This window comes from Tachypleus tridentatus, chromosome 13 (assembly GCF_004210375.1).
Source record: "Tachypleus tridentatus isolate NWPU-2018 chromosome 13, ASM421037v1, whole genome shotgun sequence".
In the NCBI taxonomy this organism is placed as follows: domain Eukaryota; kingdom Metazoa; phylum Arthropoda; class Merostomata; order Xiphosura; family Limulidae; genus Tachypleus; species Tachypleus tridentatus.
In genome coordinates this window covers 179326779-179347366 of record NC_134837.1, presented here as the reverse complement: position 1 = coordinate 179347366, position 20588 = coordinate 179326779, and the positions used below count along the sequence as shown (strand labels likewise).

The 20588-nt window shown below is 35.1% G+C and overlaps 1 protein-coding gene across 3 annotated transcripts in view; it reads right to left on the bottom strand.

Moving 5' to 3' along the window:
- The window catches only part of LOC143239192 (myogenic-determination protein-like), a 49431-nt gene extending 29460 nt beyond the window's left edge, over window positions 1-19971 (bottom strand). The window contains exons 1-3 of one of the 3 annotated variants that reach the window (XM_076480067.1): window positions 18919-19971; window positions 15191-16195; window positions 7597-7710 (exon numbers count right to left, since the gene is read on the bottom strand). In XM_076480067.1, the coding sequence (XP_076336182.1) occupies window positions 7603-7710; window positions 15191-16141 (1059 nt within the window). In that variant the 5' untranslated portion in view covers window positions 16142-16195; window positions 18919-19971 and the 3' untranslated portion in view covers window positions 7597-7602. Of the gene's footprint in view, window positions 1-7596; window positions 7711-15190; window positions 16196-18531 lie in introns of those variants that run through there. The other 2 variants (XM_076480066.1, XM_076480065.1) reach the window with 2 other exon arrangements.
- Window positions 19972-20588: the final 617 nt, after the last annotated feature.

Here is a 20588-nt window from a genome sequence, read left to right as displayed (position 1 = left end):
TTTCTTCCCATCACGAAATGAATACGCTGTTTAACTTGCTCATTACCCTTCTTTGTATTCTAAAAATACAGAATGGTATTTTTTGGGGTTAATCACTAGTTATCCTATTAAATACACATTATAAAGATGTTGAAAAAGGCACGTCAACCCGACACTTTACAAATGTCTTCATAATTAAAGCACAAGTTTAATAATCATATACAAATGAAAATGTTGAGTTTTAAAGGGAAAATAAGTGATTAATAGTCATACTATTCTCACTATAATAATTTTAATAATTAGAAATTAAAAAAAGTTGCATTAAGTTTTCGCAATTATCGAAAAATATTACGTAATTATAGTTATTATTCTGGTAATATAATATTAGTGTAAATCTGAAGCTTAAAGTGAATCTAATAACATTTAACTTTTTTATTAAAACGTTTTAAACATGGAAATAGCAACAATATTTTGATAGTTAAAACACAATACATAATATTATCACATAACTTCAAAGTAATATTATTTATATTAGAAGTTCAAACAGTGTATTATTTGGTTTGTTTTTCAATTTCGCGCAAAGCTACGTGAGGGCTATCTGTGCTAGCCGTTCCTTATTTAGCAGTGTAAGACTAGAGGGAAGGCATCACCACCTACCGCCAACTCTTGGGCTACTTTTTTGCCAACGAATAGTAGGATTAACTGTAACATTATAAAGCCCCCACGGCTGAAATGGCGAGCATGTTTGATGTGACGGGGATTCGAACCCACGACCCTTGAATTGCGAGTTGAGTGCCTTATCCATCTGGCCATGCCGGGCCGTATTATTTGGAATTAAACACAAAACTACCTGTGCTCTACCCACCACGGGTATCGAAACACGGTGAGCCTTGTGAGTCCGCAGTCATTCCGCTGTGCCACTGGGGGGGCCCAAACTTTATTAATAAATTACGTGTAAAGATAGTAAATTTAAAGTTTAATCAGCATTTATAAAATAAAACAAATAATTAAATCTCAACATCAAACAAATATTTTTATTTCAACAATGCCTATTAAAGTTTACTAATATTTCGAATTATTATTTCTTTCTTTTCGAGGAACCCGGAACTTTGTTGGTTTTGGGTAAACGTTTTCAAAGAAGAGAAAAATGCATCGATAGTTTGTTTGACATGTACAAATAGCCCTTTTTAACAACTGTTAATATTGTGTTCCTTTTATTTACATAAGTTAAACTGATCAAATGAAATATTAATACATATCTATGGATATGAATAAAAACCCTATTACCCGATCACTTTCGAAAGATGGACTTTTCTTCTTCAAATTCCCACTCGGGTTATAGGGCTTTTATTTCATTGCTATCAAGACTTCTTGAACCTACGTGTTTTTCTAACATCATGGACGTATCTATAGATGAAATGTTATCAGATATCATGTTAATACAAGAGTGTTTTACTCTTAAGTAACTGTTCAAGGTTACAACCAGTATCATTTTTTAACGGGATCAGAGAATTTATGCCATTAGTGAATACAGTTGAAACCGATAGATGTTTTCGGTATTACATGTAAGAGCGAAAGACACCATCTATTGGATAGTTTTCGAAATATCAATAACAACACGAAAACGGTTTTCTTTTTGTTGTTTGTTTCAGAACTTTTAACTGAAGCATATATTTAACAAAATCAAAAGATAATATTAATATGTTATGAGATGGTGTTGTTTTTGTCAATTTATATTTTGTTTTGTTTCAGAGTAAAGCCACACTGAGCTACTTACTAGGACAACCGCGAGAAATCGAACTCTGTAATTTTTGATGTTATAAATCTATAGACTTACCAATGCCCCATCTATGACAGTATCAATTTCTAACGAACCATTTTACGGTTTATAGAATTTTCCTTTTTAGTCACTGTAAAATATACACCAGTAAAAGGAAAAACCTAGTCTTTATGAATTAAAACAATAAATAAAAACGGAATCTAGCTGAGGAAAGTTAGCGGAACGTGTGCCATGTTATCTTAAACGAAGTCACGTGAAACAATTATATAAACAACTTCGCGCTTTCTAGTTTAGGACACTGAGCGTTTTCAGGATTCATAATGTTTATTTTATACATCAAAAGTATCATCGTCAAACTATTTTGCGTTTTAAACTTTGTAATGACCCACTGCTACTGTTTATCTCAGTGTTCTGAGTACTATGAATTAATTGCAATTTTTACGTAAATGAAACTACGGAAGCTGTTTTGAAAATACGAGTGTAAAGGAAAACATTATATTTTTGATTAAAAGACAGTCTCCGGTAGAGGAATATGTCTCATTTGGGAAAAGCTGAAAAACGTCCGCCAGTAGGACGAAACACATTTCAGTAACAATCTCAAACAGGCAGACGAAGTACGTTGGACCTACAAACGAATGGACGAAAAAAACTTGTTGGACCTTCAAACAATCAAACGAAAATCCTCTTGGATCTTAGCAGACAAAAAATCTGTTGGACCTTCAAACAAACAGACGGAAAAAATCAAATCATATTTCAAACAGACAGACGAAAAAAATCTGTTGGATTTTTAATCAAGCAGACGAAAAAATCTGTTAGACCTTCAAACAAGCAGACGAAAAAATCATGTCATCTTTCAAACAGACAGATAAAAAAAAATCTCATGGATCTTCAAACAAGCAGACAAAAACTGTTGGATCTTCAAACAAGCAGATGAAGAAACAAACTTTGAATTTTTAAACATGCAGACGAAAAAACCCTTTGAACTCTCAAACAAGCAGACGAAAAACTTGTTAGACCTTCAAACAGGAAGACGAAAAAGTCAGATAATTTTTTAAAGAGGTATAAAAATTCCTCTTTCTAAGAGTCAATAAATTCCAGCTTCCCTTCGGGCAAATGTATGAAACCTATTGAACCTTCGAAAATGAATAAAATCGATATTTTGAGCTATTAATCTACCTTCTTCTTAAAAGTCTAACTTGAAATATTATCTCTTATCTAAATAGCTAATAGAGTAGGGGTCTTATTTTTTATATGATATTGGTTTTGTACAAATATAAAGCTCAAAATATAACACTTTGTTTTCTGTGAAGGGAAAACGTTTTATGTTTCCTGGAAACTGCACTTTCTGTTGTCATATATTTCCGTTTTAAAAGTTTGAATGTAGCTTCTCTTTAGTGGTAAACACGGAATCTCACCCATATGGTTCTCATTTTACTAATAATAGAACTTTAACCACATTTTTTAGAATGTTGTTAATATGTTTCAAATTGATGCTAATAAGTGAAATAAATTATTCATAAGCGAATATGACTCACACATTACATTACACTATCTTCTGTTTACTAAATAATGTTTTTCCTTTTTTCCTAATACAGGATATCTTTATATAAAAAATACATTTTTCTACGGTTGAGAAAATGTATTTATAGTCCCATGTTACCTCCTTTTTTCTAGTTACACGAATATACTGGAGATATGAGTTTTCATATGATAGAGTTTTAAATATATCTAAAAACTCAGTTCTCCATGCTTTATCGTCTTTAAATACGTTAAAGACACCCAGTTATCCATGTTCTCTTATTTTTACGTGTATTAAAGACACTTACTTCACCTGTTGTATTGTTTTTACGTATCTTAAAGACACCTAGATTTCCAAGTTGTGCTGTTTTAAGTATACTAAAGACACTCAGTTCTCCGTGTTGTATTGTTTTTACGTATCTTAAAGACACCTAGATTTCCAAGTTGTGTTGTTTTAAGTATACTAAAGAACTCACTTCTCCGTGTTGTATTGTTTTTTACCTGTATTAAAGACAGTACTCCAAGTGATGTTGTTTTAAAGTATAGTAGAGACATTCAGTTATCCAAGTTGTGTTGTTTTAAGTATACTAAAGACACTCAGTTCTCCATGTTTCATTGTCATTACGTATACTAAAGCTACTCAGTTCTCCGTGTTATGCTGTCTTTACGTACTAAAGACTCTCAATTCTCCGTGTTATGCTGTTTTTACCGCATACTAAAGACGTTCAGTTCTCCATGTTATGCTGTCCTTACTTATACTAAAGACCCTCAGTTCTCCGTGTTATGCTGCGTCTAGAGCAGAAACTTTACGATATGTTGCATTTATTGAGTCTCATAATTCTAAAGTTCCTTCGAAAGTAATGGGTGAAAATGTCATAATTTTGACTTTCCATACATTGGCAGCTCTCCAAATTTGCTACTGATCAGATTAAGAAACAATAAACTTTCGTCATGGTAAATATTGAGACTTGGATAGCAGTTATATCTTCAAAATTAACGTAAATCAGTTTTATACGTCACATAATTTTTTTTTCTCTTCATTAAGACAAAAACAATTACTATCTAACCATCCCTTGCTCAAATTGTTCACTGATAAAGATTAATGGATGTGTAATTAGAGGGTGAAGTGTAGAGTCATTAGCAGTGCAAACCGAAGAGGGTTACCCAAGTTGGCCGATCTGCGTGATGTATTATTGGGATTAGGGTGGAAATATTTATAACAGTAAGAGTACTCAAACAGTGATTCAACCACCGAGAAGCTTAGATTTAGTAGTCTAAATGATCGATTTGACCCATGTAAACAGTTTGCTCTGATCAGAAGTATCTTTGATAAAACAAATAGGAAAAGCTACGAAACTGGCTTTAAACGGCTACTCAAAAACCAATATGTGAAAAGTGATAAAACGGTCAAGTGGTTCACAGTTTGTTTTTTCATATAACCTGTAGTGAACATTACAATAAACCAATCCAAGTAATACAAGGAAAAGCAGAGTACAGGGTTTTAAGTGAATTGAAAGCAGAAAAAAAAAACATAATAAAGTGGTTTACTTAGAGAGCAGTTCCTTGTGGTGTCAAAAGGAAGGATCCTAAAGAACTGACTGAATGAAATGCGGTAATGTCAGTGTTTTTATATATTTAGAATACGGTATAGACTCGTATCCGTATATCCGGTCTTCAGTATTTTTTTCTTTAAACTAGAAGCCGAACAGATAAGCACTTACTGGTTAGTACGCACACATTAAGAAAAAGATAATTACGACTTCAAGTAGCGAAACCATTCCTTACTTGGTATCCAGGGCAACTTAAATCCCAATTCTCCGCCAGTCTTCAAATTTCATGATTGTAAGTTTGATAAATTTTACTAAAACCCCGTGCTTAGTGTGACGTTGAATGCTTTGGCTGCTTATGTCTGAAAGGTATTACAGAATCGTTTAATATAAAGGAATCCTCTTGGTAAGGTTTTATTTTTGAAGAAAGGGGAAGCAGGGTAGACGTGTCTTCTTGTTTAGTTACAGAATTATACAGCAAGATTTCTCACGTGTTGCTTCTTTTTAAAATACTAATTATTTACACATGGAAGTATCGAAGATGTTACGTTTCTTAGTTTAGCTAGCCACAAGACTTCTTGATATCTCATCATGGTCCGGATTGGAACAGCCTGCTTGGACTCCCCATAGCGGAACCGAGAGGGACTTAATTAGATCCAGATGATGGCAGATTTGTTTACTAAAGGAACCATGGTCCCAATAGTCCGTTTATAATTTATTTAATGAGTATAATTAGCTAACAATCCAATGAATATAAACACCATATCTTAAGATCATTGGGGCAAAAGTTTCATTTCTTGACTTCTTGTTGTATTTCTGATAAAGCGACTCCTCAAATGTATCATGAGTTTCTCTTTTAAGCTGGGATTTACCGTTGAAATTTTTTTAAATATCACAGACATCGTGGTTGAAGGTATCAAAATTTGATGGCTGGGGTCCTTAGACGTTAATACGTCATCATTGCTAAGAAGTTTTTTTTTTTTTTTTGGTACTGATTCATTCAGTAATTGGATGACATTATCCATGTTCAAAGCAGACAGTGACCCCTAAAGACTCACAAAACTAACTAGCTACTAGAACCATCAGATCGAATGAACGGAAGCTTATTCACATCATCTGTGAAAAATAAAACTGTTGAGATACACGCCGCCATGACAGAAAGTTTCAAAAGTGAAACTGCTTGATCGACACACGCACGAGGAATAGAAAGAATGAAGGAGGGATTAAATGAATGGAAAGAGAGTGGTGAAGGAAACTTCCTGCAGGAATGAGAGAGAAAACCTGAAAAATGAATGAGGAGATGGGGAGAGATAGAGTAATACGAGCTAACTCAATTAGAGTCAGATGAACAGATGAAAGAAAGGAATATTGATGAAACAGAAAAAATATGTTGGAATTAATACAAAATATACTGGGTATAATATTTATTAAAAATACTTCAATAATGTATAAATCCTATACCAATAAATATATAAGCAATAACGTTCCATACCAGTGAATATAATAACTATAATATCTATATCTGAATCACTTTTATGGAAAACAAAGAAAATTCTAAATATTTCGCGTTTGCTGTTTTCAGTGTTTTATCCGCATTGTTAATTCGTTTGTACTGATATGCGATAAAGAACAGATTAAAGTAACTTGTTTTATTAATGTTACTGACGTTCGTGGTATAAAGAAATGAGTAATTAGTAAAGTACTGTTACCTTCAGTTAGCTAAGTGGATATTTTGTTTCGTTCATTAAGAACCTTAACTACTGGCGCTATAAATTTCCCCGAGTATCAAAGGGGCGTGATAGTGGTTATAAATATAAGCCACTGAGATACATTTTCACGGTGTTTTAAATATGATCTTTAATTAATAAGCGCGCTTAAACTGCAATTCATAAAAGAGTCAAATCACAGATTATGGTCGGAAAAACACATCCAGTCTTTCGTTTTTTTATTAGGTGTTTAGCTTCATTTGAAGATTTAAATAATTAGCTGTTATTCAGTTTCAGGAAATCGATTTTATTTTACATTTCATTAAATTATTTATTTATTTTCTGACTTGAAATATTTTTGTCCAGTTTCAGCGCCACTTTTGTTATTCAATTTGAAATTTGCAGTTCGTTAGTATAGATTAAGCCAAAATGTCGTTCTTGTCAACTGGATGTAAGAACAAAGTTTTTTGTCTGTTATTCAAAAACTTTATCATTTTATCAATAGGTATTAAAAATCACTCTCTGCTCTTCTGTTAAAACAATGTGGGGTATATTTCAAACACAACACGTAACCTTTAGGCCAGGCATCGCCAGGTAGTTAAGACACTCGACTCGTAATCCGAGGGTCGCGGGTTCGAATCCCGGTCACACCATAATACTCGCCCTTTCAGCCGTGGGGGCGTTATAATGTGACGGTAAATCCCACTATTCGTTGGTGAAAGAGTTGGCGGTGGGTGGTGATTATTAGCTGCCTTCTCTCTAGTCTTACACTGTTAAATTAGGGACGGCTAGTGAAGATAGTCCTCGTGTAGCTTTACGCGAAATTCAAAACAAAACATGGCTTTTAATGACATTACCTTTATTTTGTCATAATCCATTTGTGAAGGAGATTCTTAAATTTAACCTAGATAATATTTGATGAGAAACATTGAAGAATGTTACCAAATTAAATCACATTCACGTCCTAAAAACAATATACAGTAAGTGAGACTGATAAATAAGCAATGGTTTTAATATCCAGGATTAAACACGTGTGTCTGTTATAAACCTGAAAGAGTTTTGAACATCGGTGTTAAAATAATTTGACAAGATATGGTTTGTTTGAAGTTGAGCACAAAGCAACACAACTAGTTACAAACCTGGTTTCTAGTGTTGTAGGCCCACAGACACACCCTGGACACTGGAAGGGACAAGATAAAGTGTTCATGATTTTCATTCTTTTAATACACTTAGATTGATTTAATGAGCTTATTACTTGATATGTTTTACTTCTTGTGCCTGTATATATACAGTCAAGAAACTGAAACAAGTTAATGGTAAAACATTTTTAACCAACTAGCTCAAAATTACAATAACAATAAAAAAAACATGCTATCAGCGAATAAGTTAAGTTCACACGGACCACTAGTAGTTTGTTTGTTTAGGCTATCTGCTGGATCTACTGCGGGAATCAAACCCCGTATTTTGGCGATATAAGTTCATAAGGCTACCACTATCTTACCAGATAACCTCTGAATGTAAATTTTACTATTCTTATAAGTGTTTGAGAAGTTTGTCTTCAGTGAGAGTGTAAATGTTCGTTAAGAACTAAGATATCAACATTTAAAGAAGGTTATACTGGTGGTATATATACCTACCAACTTTTTAATATATAATACGTAAGCTGTACTAATAAATAGATTAGGTGTTACAAATCTACTTAATTCAGTTTTGGTGAAGGTGAACAAATGGATAATCACGCGTCATGTACAAACGACGTTAAACATTTCAATAATCAAGTGATCTTTGGTTTTGTTTCATAAAATTTTACGGCATGTTTTACATACTGTTAAGTGAGAGTACAGAAGAAAAAGAAATATCTAATAAACCTTAAATGTAATATGGATGAATTAGCTATTTATGTTTCGAAACACTAAAAATTTGCGTTAAACTGTAGAGATGTATATAATATTCTAGGAAATAACTCAATTTATACGTCATTTTTGAAATGCAGTCCTGGAAACACGAATCTCTCGCCACTGGGATTAATAATTTACTTTCACATTTACGTAACAAGGACTAACTTACAATGAAATGATCTCACGGTTTATATTGATATTAAACAACCAAAATAACTTTACGAGAAAAATTCACAACTTAAACTGTTTTCTTGTCTTCACCCATGATAAAATACGTAACCCAAGACGTTAATAAAAACAACTCGAACTATTTATTTATCTGTTTACGAAAATGTATTAAGATATATTTTGAAAAAATTGCGTCATAACTTGTATATAACATGTAAGTTTAATGTTATTCACTGTTGTGATGATCCTGGTAACAATGGTCGTAAGTCATTTTTCTTAACAATGATCAATAGCTCTACGACTTCCTTTAATTTTCTTCTCCATAAAATTGTGTAAACTTAGTTTATTTCAACAATGATTAATTAATTCATCTTCGACTTCCTCTGATGCTCTTCTCTAGGAAGCTGAGTGTGACTGTATTCCTAATCACATACAAAGAAACCACCGAAAGTGATATTCAAATATAAAAGCACGCTAGCACTTGGCAGCTCACGACACGTGACGAAACAAAAAAAAAAAATTTCAATCTATAAGAAGCTTATTTCTACAGAACGTGTTTATATAAATATATTTAACCTACATGTATATCCATTATGTGAGTTCACCTCAAGACCTTCAAGTACTGTAAATGTTTTGTGCTTTGGCACAGTTTTGTCCTTTTAATCGTATCAGTGTTTAACCAAACTAGAAAAAAAATCACGAAATAAAATCAAAACACGATTGATATTATATTATATTCCTTATGATTTGTACAGCTCGTATTGCACTCTGTCATAATTATAGTAAATAACAATAATATCTATGATCTAGGTATACTCACGTTGTAACGGTTTAAGTCGGGATGTCAGTCTATAAATAATTTTCTTGAGTTCAGGATGACTTTGAGATAATTTTTAATGCACTGTGTTTCTTGTAAGTATTTAAGAGTTGAATTTAATTATGACGGTAGCATTCGTTTTCGCTTGACTTCTTTACTTAGCGTAGCTGAAAGTCATAAAAGTGTAGCTACTGTGCTTAATACTGTTTGGACTTCTTCCAAATAAAGAGCAGTTTTCCAAGCATAACTGAAAACACAAAACGGAACAACTACACCCGAGCCGGCATATATGAGCTGCTAGTATGAATACTTTATACTAATTTTAGTCTGCTGCTAACAGTACGGACGGGTATCCGTTGTTCCGTACAGATTAGCTGCTTGTCGCTAAGGGAAGTAATAGCGAACCATTTATTATTTACTACTAATGGCAAACGAACAAGAGCAAATCTAAACCATGAACTATCCGTGCTCTCTCTACCGCAAGGATTCGAACTCCAGATTTTATTAATGATCTTAGGGGGTGCGTTTCTAGCATCAGCTTGTTAATCGTTGTATAGATTGTTTTCAAGCGTTAATGACATCTACAATATAGTGCAAAACTAGCCAAATATTACCTAAAAGGCGGAAAATAAATCCTTTTAATATTGTAATATATATATATATACATCTTTTTATCTCGCTTCCCGCACTCTAGATTGCTGTAGCACGTGAATTACACTGAAGCCAAGGAAATTGACTAGCCAGGGCGTGGTCAAGTCACACGTAATAAATCACGAACTAGACAACGAAAAACGTCAAACTGAACAAACTGTCAGAAGTCTTGATACCGGAGAAACTAGTTTCAACACACTCGTGTGCCCTCTTCAGTCACAGGAATGTGTTACATCTAGTTTCTCCGGTATCAGAACTTCTGACAGTTTGTTCTCTAACTGCTACACACGATATTGTTATTTTATTTTCCTGGTTTTCTGATGCTCAACCTTTATTACATGCTGTTACCGTCGTGAGGTTGACAAAACTGATGTCGTTAGTGCTAATGGATAACATAATCATTAATAAATGTTTACCAGTGATAGTAGCTTACAACAACAATAGAAATATGTTGTATAGTAGGCATTAGCTCACAACAACAATAAAAACATGTTGTATAGTAGGCATTAGCTCACAACAACAATAGAAACAGGTTGTATAGTAGGCATTAGCTCACATAAACAGTAGAAATATGTTGTATAGTAGGCATTAGCTCACAACAACAATAGAAACATGTCGTATAGTAGGCATTAGCTCACAACAACAATAAAAACATGTCATATAGTTGGCATTAGCTCACAACAACAATAGAAACAGGTTGTATAGTAGGCATTAGCTCACAACAACAATAGAAACAGGTTGTATATTAGGAAATGTCAAACTGAAAATCTCTGATGATCTAGAGACATGTATCTAGTAGTAATAACGATCTGACAGATGAAGATTAAGGTAACAACACGATAACTCAGAATGCTGGAAATGTCGAAGAACTGGGATGTAACCTCGAGGAAACTTGGAAAACCGACATGATGTGTAAAACATTCAGTATTGTAAAGGAAGGGCTAAAAAAACTTCATACTGAAATAATGAAACAGATACGTCGGATAATTTCGCAATATTTATACATATAAATTAAACTGTTTACGTTACAGAATCTTTAAGTAATAATCAGTCGTACGATCTGACATCATCTGTATGAAATGGCAGATACACTAATGAAACAAATACATCCTTGTTGTTTGTTAACTAATCAGACTATGAAACTGACAACTTAGCACTGAACGCTAACTGACCTATATGACTGTTTATAATTACGTGAATTCGGTTGTTGTTATGTGTTATAATTTGAGAATAGTACCAATAGTTTACACATGGTTATCACATCTTAACTTAAGCCGCTGACAGGAGTCATAACTTTTAAAATACGCTTTTGTTTAAATCAAATATGGAAGCACATTATCGAAAATAGGAACACAAAACACTATAATAAGCTGGTATAGTATGGGAATCTTTATCATTTATAACGTAGCAATAACATTACAAGTGTAATCTTATTCACAAAGTAAGAAAATTAAAAACAAGCAGCAAATGGTGTAATTACATTTTTAGTGTAGACAATTTATAAAATTAGTGTAGGAGAAATTAGTCACACGCCATACAAACAATCTGAATGTATTAATGTAATATCATGTCGTCACAGATGCGAGTCATGGCGCTTTAGAATGATATAGTTATCATCGCATATTAGGCGTTTTCCAAGAAAAGATATTCGCAAACAAAGATTATTAAACGATGTAGATACAAAGGACAAAACATGTCGAAGAAAGGAGCTTCAAGTGTTTATCGTGGTAACAGCATCAGGATACTGAAACCATACCCAATGTGGTCTGGAGGAACGTTCCCATCCACGTACTGATAGCTATGGTTGGGAATAAAGCTGGGCATATCTCCTGGTACAGCTAACAAGACAATGAACAATGATTTGACGTTATCAAAGGTTTATAACACCTGCCTACACCTATAAACCAGTTATTTTTAAACGAAAAAGGTTGTTGTAGAAATTGGAATACAGCAAATCTGTTTGATCTTGGAAACCGTGGAGAGTCTGTTAAACTATGTGATCCAAGGTTCATCTCAGTAAATTTTTATACTGGAAATTACGATGTTGGGCATTAATGTGCAACTACGGCCATAAAACTGACCTTGAACGACAGAGTCATTTCAAGGACAGCAGGGGGTTTAGAACACTGTTTTTATAAAGTTAAATTAACCTTCAGTAATTTACTCAACATGAAATAGTTAGTTGTATTAATTTTTTGGTGTCACGTAATATTTAAACACAAATGTTTGCATGTATGATACCAAAGTATTTCGTAACGTATCTGGAAAGATTTCTCCAGTACATTTAAAACACTAAATGAATACAGTTATATAGGTATATTAGTTATATAGGTATATTTCTATAGGGTTAAGGTTAGTTTTGTACGTTTCGTAACTGTTTTATCACTTTTGATATGTTCGAGCTTCTTTTGTTTTGTTTGTTTGTTTTAGTTTCGCCCAAAGCTACACAAGAGCTATCAGCGCTAGCTGTCTCTAATTTAGCAGTGAGAAGGCAGCTAGTCATCATCACCCTCCGCCAGCCCTAGGGCTACTGTTTTACCAACGAATAGTGGGATTGAACGTCACTTATAGCGCCCCCATGACTGAAAGGGCAAGCATGTTTGCTGGGACTGGGATTCGAACTTCAGCAAGTCACGCACCCTAACCACCTGGCCATACCTGGGACGAGTTTCTTTTATGTATAATTGTAATAAGCGTCAACAATTGAGTCTAACACTCTTTAGTAATCTGCCTGTTTGTTTGTATAGAAACCAATATTAGTAATACGTGTTATTAAGGATATTAGAAAGTTTAACAAGTAATATTAAAACCAGGGATAGAGAGAATGAATTTCTTGCTTATTAATTTTAAAAGAACAAAATTCAGCATGTACAATGTTGAAAAGATCCATTCCATAAGGGCAACGCTCTAAGTTATACAGCGTGAATATGTTATGCATATACGAGTTGGGTAAGTTTTGCCCAAGCTAATAAGTGAGCTACATGTGTATAGCTGTTCTTAATTTCGAACTGATAGACCATATGGCCTAATAGTCATCAGCACCCCCCCCCGCCAACTCTGAGGTTAATCTTGTGTTATCAAACAGTGAATTTGCTGACTGTCATTCTTATAACACACCCACAGTCTCAAAGTGCGGAGCAACATTTCTCTAGAAAGGGACTCGAACCAGGAATTCTAATATCTATATTACGGACAAACTAATTACTAAGCTATCTTGGACAGATTTACATTCTATAACACAACTTTATAATTATTATATCATTATATTTCAGTTAAAACATGTATAAATGTATAGAACTCTGCCAATATTTAGATAAGTTCTAACGCTAACAAAAATTAATGTTGGTGTTATTCTTAGAATTAGTCTGTTCATAATCTAACTCTGAATCAAAAAGTCAAACGTAGAAAAGTGTTCACTTGTGTTATCTAGTGTCATCCAATCATTATGCTTTTAACACCTCGAGTTAGGACATTTTAGAAGTGTTAAATGACACCTGAAGTGATGTCAGTTCCTGGCTCATATTGTTTCTTTTTGAACTTCGAGCAAAGCTACACGAGGGCTATCTGCGCTAGCCGTCTCTAATTTAGCAGTGTAAGATTAAAAAGAAGGCAGCTAGTTATCACCACCCACCGCCAACTTTTGGGCTTCCTTTTACCAACGAATAGTGGGATTTATAGTTACATTATAATGCCCCCACAGTTAAAAAGGCGGGCATGTTTGGTGTGACTGGGATTTAAGCCCTTGACCATTTGATTACGAGTCCAGCACCTTAATCACCTGGCCATGCCAGGCCTCTCCTGGCTTATATATGTAGGCAGGTGTGTTGATGTTTGTAGCTACTATGTGTTGGTGTATACATAAACGAGAGTAGCACTTTTATTCCTCAGTATTTTCTTCACACACATAAATTATCAATCTTATTCAACCTCATTCTTCACTAATTATAAACATTACTGGCCTTATTTTTTTAATTTAAAAATTTGATTAAAATGGCATATAAATATATATTAAAAGTAAGTAAGAGAAAAGTTTTAATCGACACCTTAAATTGTAAAAAACACGTAAAAAAGTAGGGAAATTCATCTAAAACATATATTTCTGACTACAGCAAAACAACGCCCTTCAAATACCTTTTTGTTTATAACACATATTTAAGCTCTTTTTATCTCCTTATCTATTGTCCACTAAAAACATCTATCGAATAGTTTATTCAAATAACGCGAGATGTGTAAACGAAACATCTTTTTGTTTGAATGAAAGGGAGAAAACATAGAAATAGTTTATATTTTAGGGAACAGACAAATATTGAATATAAACTTTTCGTGATATATATATATATATCATATATACATCACATATGTATAGAGCCCGGGATGGCCTAGCGCGTTAAGGCATGCGACTCGTAATCTGAGGGTCGCGGGTTCGCATCCCCATCGCGCCAAACATGCTCACCCTCCCAGCCGTGGGGGGCGTTATGATGTTACTGTCAATCCCACTACTCGTTGGTAAAAGAGTAGCCTAAGAGTTGGCGGTGGGTGGTGCTGACTAGCTGCCTTACACTGCTAAATTAGGGACGGCTAGCACAGATAGCCCTCGAATAGCTTTGTGCGAAATTCCAAAAAACAAACAAACATATGTATTTTAAATGAAAGTTTTAAAACCTTTAATTATGCTATACACATTAACGATTCTGTAAAATGGTGTGTTTGGGACATCTAAAATTTATGTCTGCAGCTGAATTTATATAAATAGTTATTCGAAAAATATTAAAAAAAAAATAGCAGTTCTCCATTATTCAGCGCATATTCTAAAAGTGTCGTCATAGATGATGGTAATCTTGAATTACTTTCCAGCAGTAGCAAAAGTTAAAATGTAATGTTAACATTTCTGGAGAGAAAACAAGTGGGAACATTGTCAGGGGTCTACAATTTATTAAGATGAATCTAACTGTCACATTCGTATCCATAATCTGAGCGAGGACGGATAGATAACTATATATTATAGTTAAACATGAAGACGGAATGATGTAGTACATCAATATATCTCCTGATTGGTGTGAAAGTCCAGTTCAGAACACACAGCAACAAACGAACCATCTGGTTGGAACACAGAACACGTAACTTACCGAATAGTCGCTGCCGCAGCTGGCAGAGTCAGAATCCCTGTGAAGCTTCCTCTTTCCCGGCTTCTGAATGCCTGGTGTTCCGTGAAGCAGTTCCTCCAGGCTCTCGATGTACTCGATAGCGTTCCGTAAGATTTCTACTTTAGGAAGTCGCTGGTTTGGATTGGCGCAGGTTCGTCGTTTCAGAGTTTCGAAGGCTTCGTTCACCTTTTGTAGTCTTCGCCTTTCTCTCATCGTTGCGGCTTTTCGTCGATCTATCATTACAGTCTTTCTTTTACAAGCCTTGCAAGCCCAGAGAAGACACCTTCTGGGGGCGTGTCCGTGGAACGGAGGAGCGAGCACATGAGGCACGTGCTCTTCCATGTCCTCGTCTAGAGAATGACCAGTGGAGTGAGACCCTTCCTTGCGACCAGTGACCCCTTCCGGACTAGGAATGTTGGACGGGGCAGAGCTGGCTTCCTGATGCGGAGTGGGTCTTGAAGGCAGAGACGAACTCATAGGCTCTGATGAAGGAAATGACCTTCTGACACCGTCTGAATTCGACTTCTCTTCAGTGGAACGTGAAAATAAGTCGTAATTCCTCGGCATGTGAAAGTTGGCTTCGCTCTGCCTAATTCCTGATTCCTGTTGACCCTTGTAGTGTACAGGAGCTCCCATCGGAGGCGGATTGTCTCGATAACTGCTACAAGTTTGGACTAGAGAAGGTCTGGGCATCGATGTAATATTGAACTCTGCCTTTCCACGATTACAGCTTTCACCGTGCCATGCCCTTGCTACATGACTATAAGAGCCGTGATTCTCGGGAGATGCTCGGCGGTAGTTCCCGTTGTCCACAGAGGACATACAGTTTGTTGGCTGTTCATTCGAGTACATCCCCATGTGAGAAGACAGCGAATACTCCGCCGGTGTTACGGAGGACTCATAACGACAGCTCCTCATAACGACGTCCCTCATAAGTTCCACTTTAAATTCCGGTGTAAGGGGAGTCTCAGACGGCACGAAACACTCCTGAAATCAGAGAATCAACAATCTAAAGGTTCTTGTTAATAGAAGAAGTAGAAATACATTAAGTCATTTCTTCTCCTAAATAACTGATTAAAAACTGATAGCTAATCTGATGAGTAAACCCGTCTGTGTCGATGACGTTCTTACCTTTGGTTTTCTGTGATTATTAATATTCACAGTTCCATGTATTGGAGAACGGGAAATTTACGTGGTAGCAAATGCTAAATTTAGTAAACCAGATCTCAGGAATAAACAAGACAAGACTATTGGATTAGTAAAGACTATTGGATTAGTAAATCTAACTTAAAAATGTTAATTATAATGCTCCTCTGCATCGTCTTATAATGCCAATTTAAAAATATCTTTTAACTTTATGTACCAGTAGTAAATATTCTCAGTTACAGTACAGATAAATTGGGTACACGACGAGTCTAAGATTGGTCTTATTACTGAGATACAGTGGAGCGCCGTTAAGCCGCGGTATTTGGGGGGATCAATCTGCTTAACCGCGGCTTAAGTGGTCAGCGGCTTAAACCTTTGTGACTGAAAAGCCGAAGTCGCCAACAGCTCCGCCGAGGAGCCTCATCCGGGCCATTGCGTGATCATTATAATATTAATTATAGACTATTCAGATACAATTGACAAGTGCCGTTTTAACACAAATGACCAATGCATTGAGATGGTTCGCTTTTCCCTGTAAAATTTCGTCTTCCTGTGTTACATTCGGGCCGCCATGTCAATATGATGTGCTTACTATTAATTCAGAAACTGATATGATTTCTATTGGGTTTGTGGCCAATATTTATACAATTCCATAAAAATATCGGATTATCGAATTAAAAATAATTTAATTATTGATCACTTTTTTCACGGATTTACCGCGGATTAACTTTAATGTATGGAGAGGTGTGATTCGGTAACAATGGCGGCCTCCATAAAGCTGACATAGAGAGCGGATAAGGTAGATTAAAGGTCGATTTCTATTGTAATATATTTTATTTATTTCCCAAATTAAAGCAAATCCTTTTTAAATATCCCCTTGAAGTTATAAAGACAAGGAGAGTGTGAGAAACTTTAAAAAGCCAGGCAGTAGATGTAATACATAAAAAATTTTGGGACAAGACTTGCTACAGCGGCTTAAGCGATTTCGCGGTTTACTGGTCCGCGGCTTAATGGCGCTCCACTGTATTAGACATCTATATCTCAGATCTATTTGGTATTTTTTACAGTTATTATATTAAAATACCACTCAGATGGACCATTTTTATCTTAAATTTAATATTCAAATTTGATGTGTAAATGATAAATACTCATGAAAAACTCTTAAATTAGCGTCTTGAACCTTCATAATTACATAATCGAAGTAACAATCACTTGAGATAAACTTTCACACTGACCATGTGCTCATCTTTTCCTCACAGTAAACCTTTACACTGACTATATACTCACTTGATGCCCATGATAAACCGTACACTCTGACTATGTACTCACCTTAAGTTTATGCTAAACCTTTCACTCTGACTGTGTACTCACCTTAAATTTATGGCCAACCTTTTACTCTAATTACATATTCACTTTGTGTCCATGGTAAATATTTACACTGACTACGTTCTCACCTTGTATCCGCAGTAAATTTTTAACACTGATTATGTACTTTGTGCCCACCGTAAACATTTTTCACTGATTATGTACTCATTTTAAGTCTATAATAAACATTTCACACTTACAATGTACTTACCTTGTATCCATAGTAAGTTTTTAACACTGATTATGCACTCACTTTATGTCCACGGTGAACCTTGCACTCTGACTACGAAGTAATTTTAAGTGTTCATAACAAGTCTATCAGTGACTGCGCTATTTGTATTCATGATGGATTCTTCCATTGGATATTTAAGACATGTGGTCTCTTTTTCAAACCTGAGCTGAAGTGACTGGACTAGTGAAAACTTATATAAGGATCAGTGATACCAAAAAGGACACTCAATTATCATTACATGGTAGTACCCATTATAATTCACGTGAACAAAATTTCCAGTACTGCCCTCTGCCTTCTGTCCATCCATTGCATTTAATTATACTATTAAACATATGTGGGCTGTGTTTTCTCATAAACATTATAGTTATCACACGACAGCATAGATCTCTATAGATTTCAACGGCCAGTCATTTATAATGTTCACTTAACAGTCACTACCAAATAATTATCGTTAATCTAAGTTCCCTGTCTCCTAACGAGGAAGATTTAAAACTTAAACTTGGGCCTGCATTAGATGGCACTTACTTCTTATGGAAATTATACACTTATAGCTAGAAAATGGTGTAAAAATTCAACTTACCTTTCTTAAGAAGGAATGTAGGTTTACTTTAGGTGAAAGCACTGTTGCTATTCCAATGTCATCAAAGGACACATTGTATTTTAATGTTAACCAGCCGGTCAGTTACGTTCCAATGGTGTTATTGTAGCTTATATAAAGGCTTAGGAATAGCACTTCATTTAAATACTTCCATGTGTCGCTTAGCACAAAATATTGTTCGTATGCAGTAAACAGTCACGCTTATCAGGCTGTACTAGAAAAAAGTGTTATCAGTCACTGAAGAACAGTCACCTTGTCTTCACGTTCGACTATTCAGTGTCTCTCTTTACATTACACAACTACCGATATGTAGAGTAGCTTCTAGTTAACATTTCGTAAACACGTAGAAAGTGTTCTGTTCACACTTACCTTGTTCTGGGGGTGTTACAGGAGGAGGGCCTCTCGACGATATGTAGTTGTCTCCACCTCCTTAAAGTGTCGTCGATTCTAATATTTTGGAAGTTGTTTAACTAATAAAACAACAACAGCCTTAAAAGAAACGGAGGGACGAATGCCACATGTAAGTGGCACATCCCGAGCTTGAGAAGCACCGATATTCCCCAGTGGGGTTTTCTCGACAAGTACAAGTAAGTTGAGATGCGATGTTCGTGTTTGGGCAGTGAGGTCTGCTTGTCTCCAAATTCCACCGTCACTGAATCAAAACAGTCAAGGCATCACCGTTCAAGCTTATTTAACTGGAGTTGGAAAAAAATGCAACTTCGCTACAACAACAACTTAAACGGAAGTTCACGCAAGTTAACTGACTGTGCTTGCTAAATGACGTTTGGTTTCAGAAACCCCAGTTTTCAAAGCGTTTCAGCTTATACTAACCAGCCTGTTACAGTTACTACTTTCAATGTCCATATTTTCTCTGTGTAATCTACTTCCAAACCCCCTCTCTCGATCTTCCTGAGTTTGTTGTTTTCTCTTTCATTTCACCCGTTTTTGAAAAAAAAGAAGAAAAGAAAACGAACTAGAGTGGCGCATGCGCAGAATAGGGAGATGCTGTGAGACCAATGACATTAGTAGCGTGTTAAATAAAAAGAAGAGAGTTAGAGCTCGGCCCACTAAACCTTGTCGCCCCGCCTCCTCTACAAGATCTGTGAAAGATGAGTGTTTAACGCGATTTGTAGTTCTAGAACATCACGCTGAGTGTGATCTCAGGTTATTGATACAAAATTCGCTACTGGCCACTCCTACACAGCCAGTAAGAAGCCCACGCATTCTCTATCCGAACGTGTACGGGCTTATGGGAACAATAATATTTCCAAATAAGGCAATGGGATTAAAATAATAATAAAAAAGTATGAAGACGAAAAGAATTTATATCAATAACAGAACTGCTAACCACATGACTAGTGACATAGACATGTCTGAATAACCACGTAAGTACATGGAAATATGCTATGACATTTTACCCTACTAATTATTTGTACTCAAATATTGTTATTCTAGTTATACCTGAAAATACGAATTTTTATTTTTTGGAGAAGAATAATAGTAAAGAATAAAAAAGTATAACAGAGCGGATCCACGACAAGAACCTAATCTTTCTAAAGGTGACACATCTGACGTAGTATCGAAGTGAATAGGTAAGGATGGGTTATATTCTAACAAAGGTAACCAGGATTCCTGAAAAGGTTGAAAACTCTAACATTTTATTTGATCAGAATCTAATTTTTTAAGAACAAGAAAAGCCTTTAAAATGGTTCGGTAAACAAAGCAGAAGACTTTTCATGTGATGAACTACCCTATTTGTGGTATTCCTGCTAAAGTAAAAACTGTAATTCTTCTAAAGAATTAAGATCTGTGATTTAGTCATAGCGAACAAGAATTTTTAAAGAAAGAATAGAAATATTCTGGTCATTATAATCTTTGTAGTAACGTGCTATCCCTCTCTGTAGTAACATGTCATCCCTCTCTGAAGTAATATGTTATTCTTCTGAGAGTAACATGTTATCCCTCTCTGTACTAATATGTTATTCTTCCCTATAGTAATATATCATCTCTCTCTGTATTAATATGTTATTCTTCTGTAT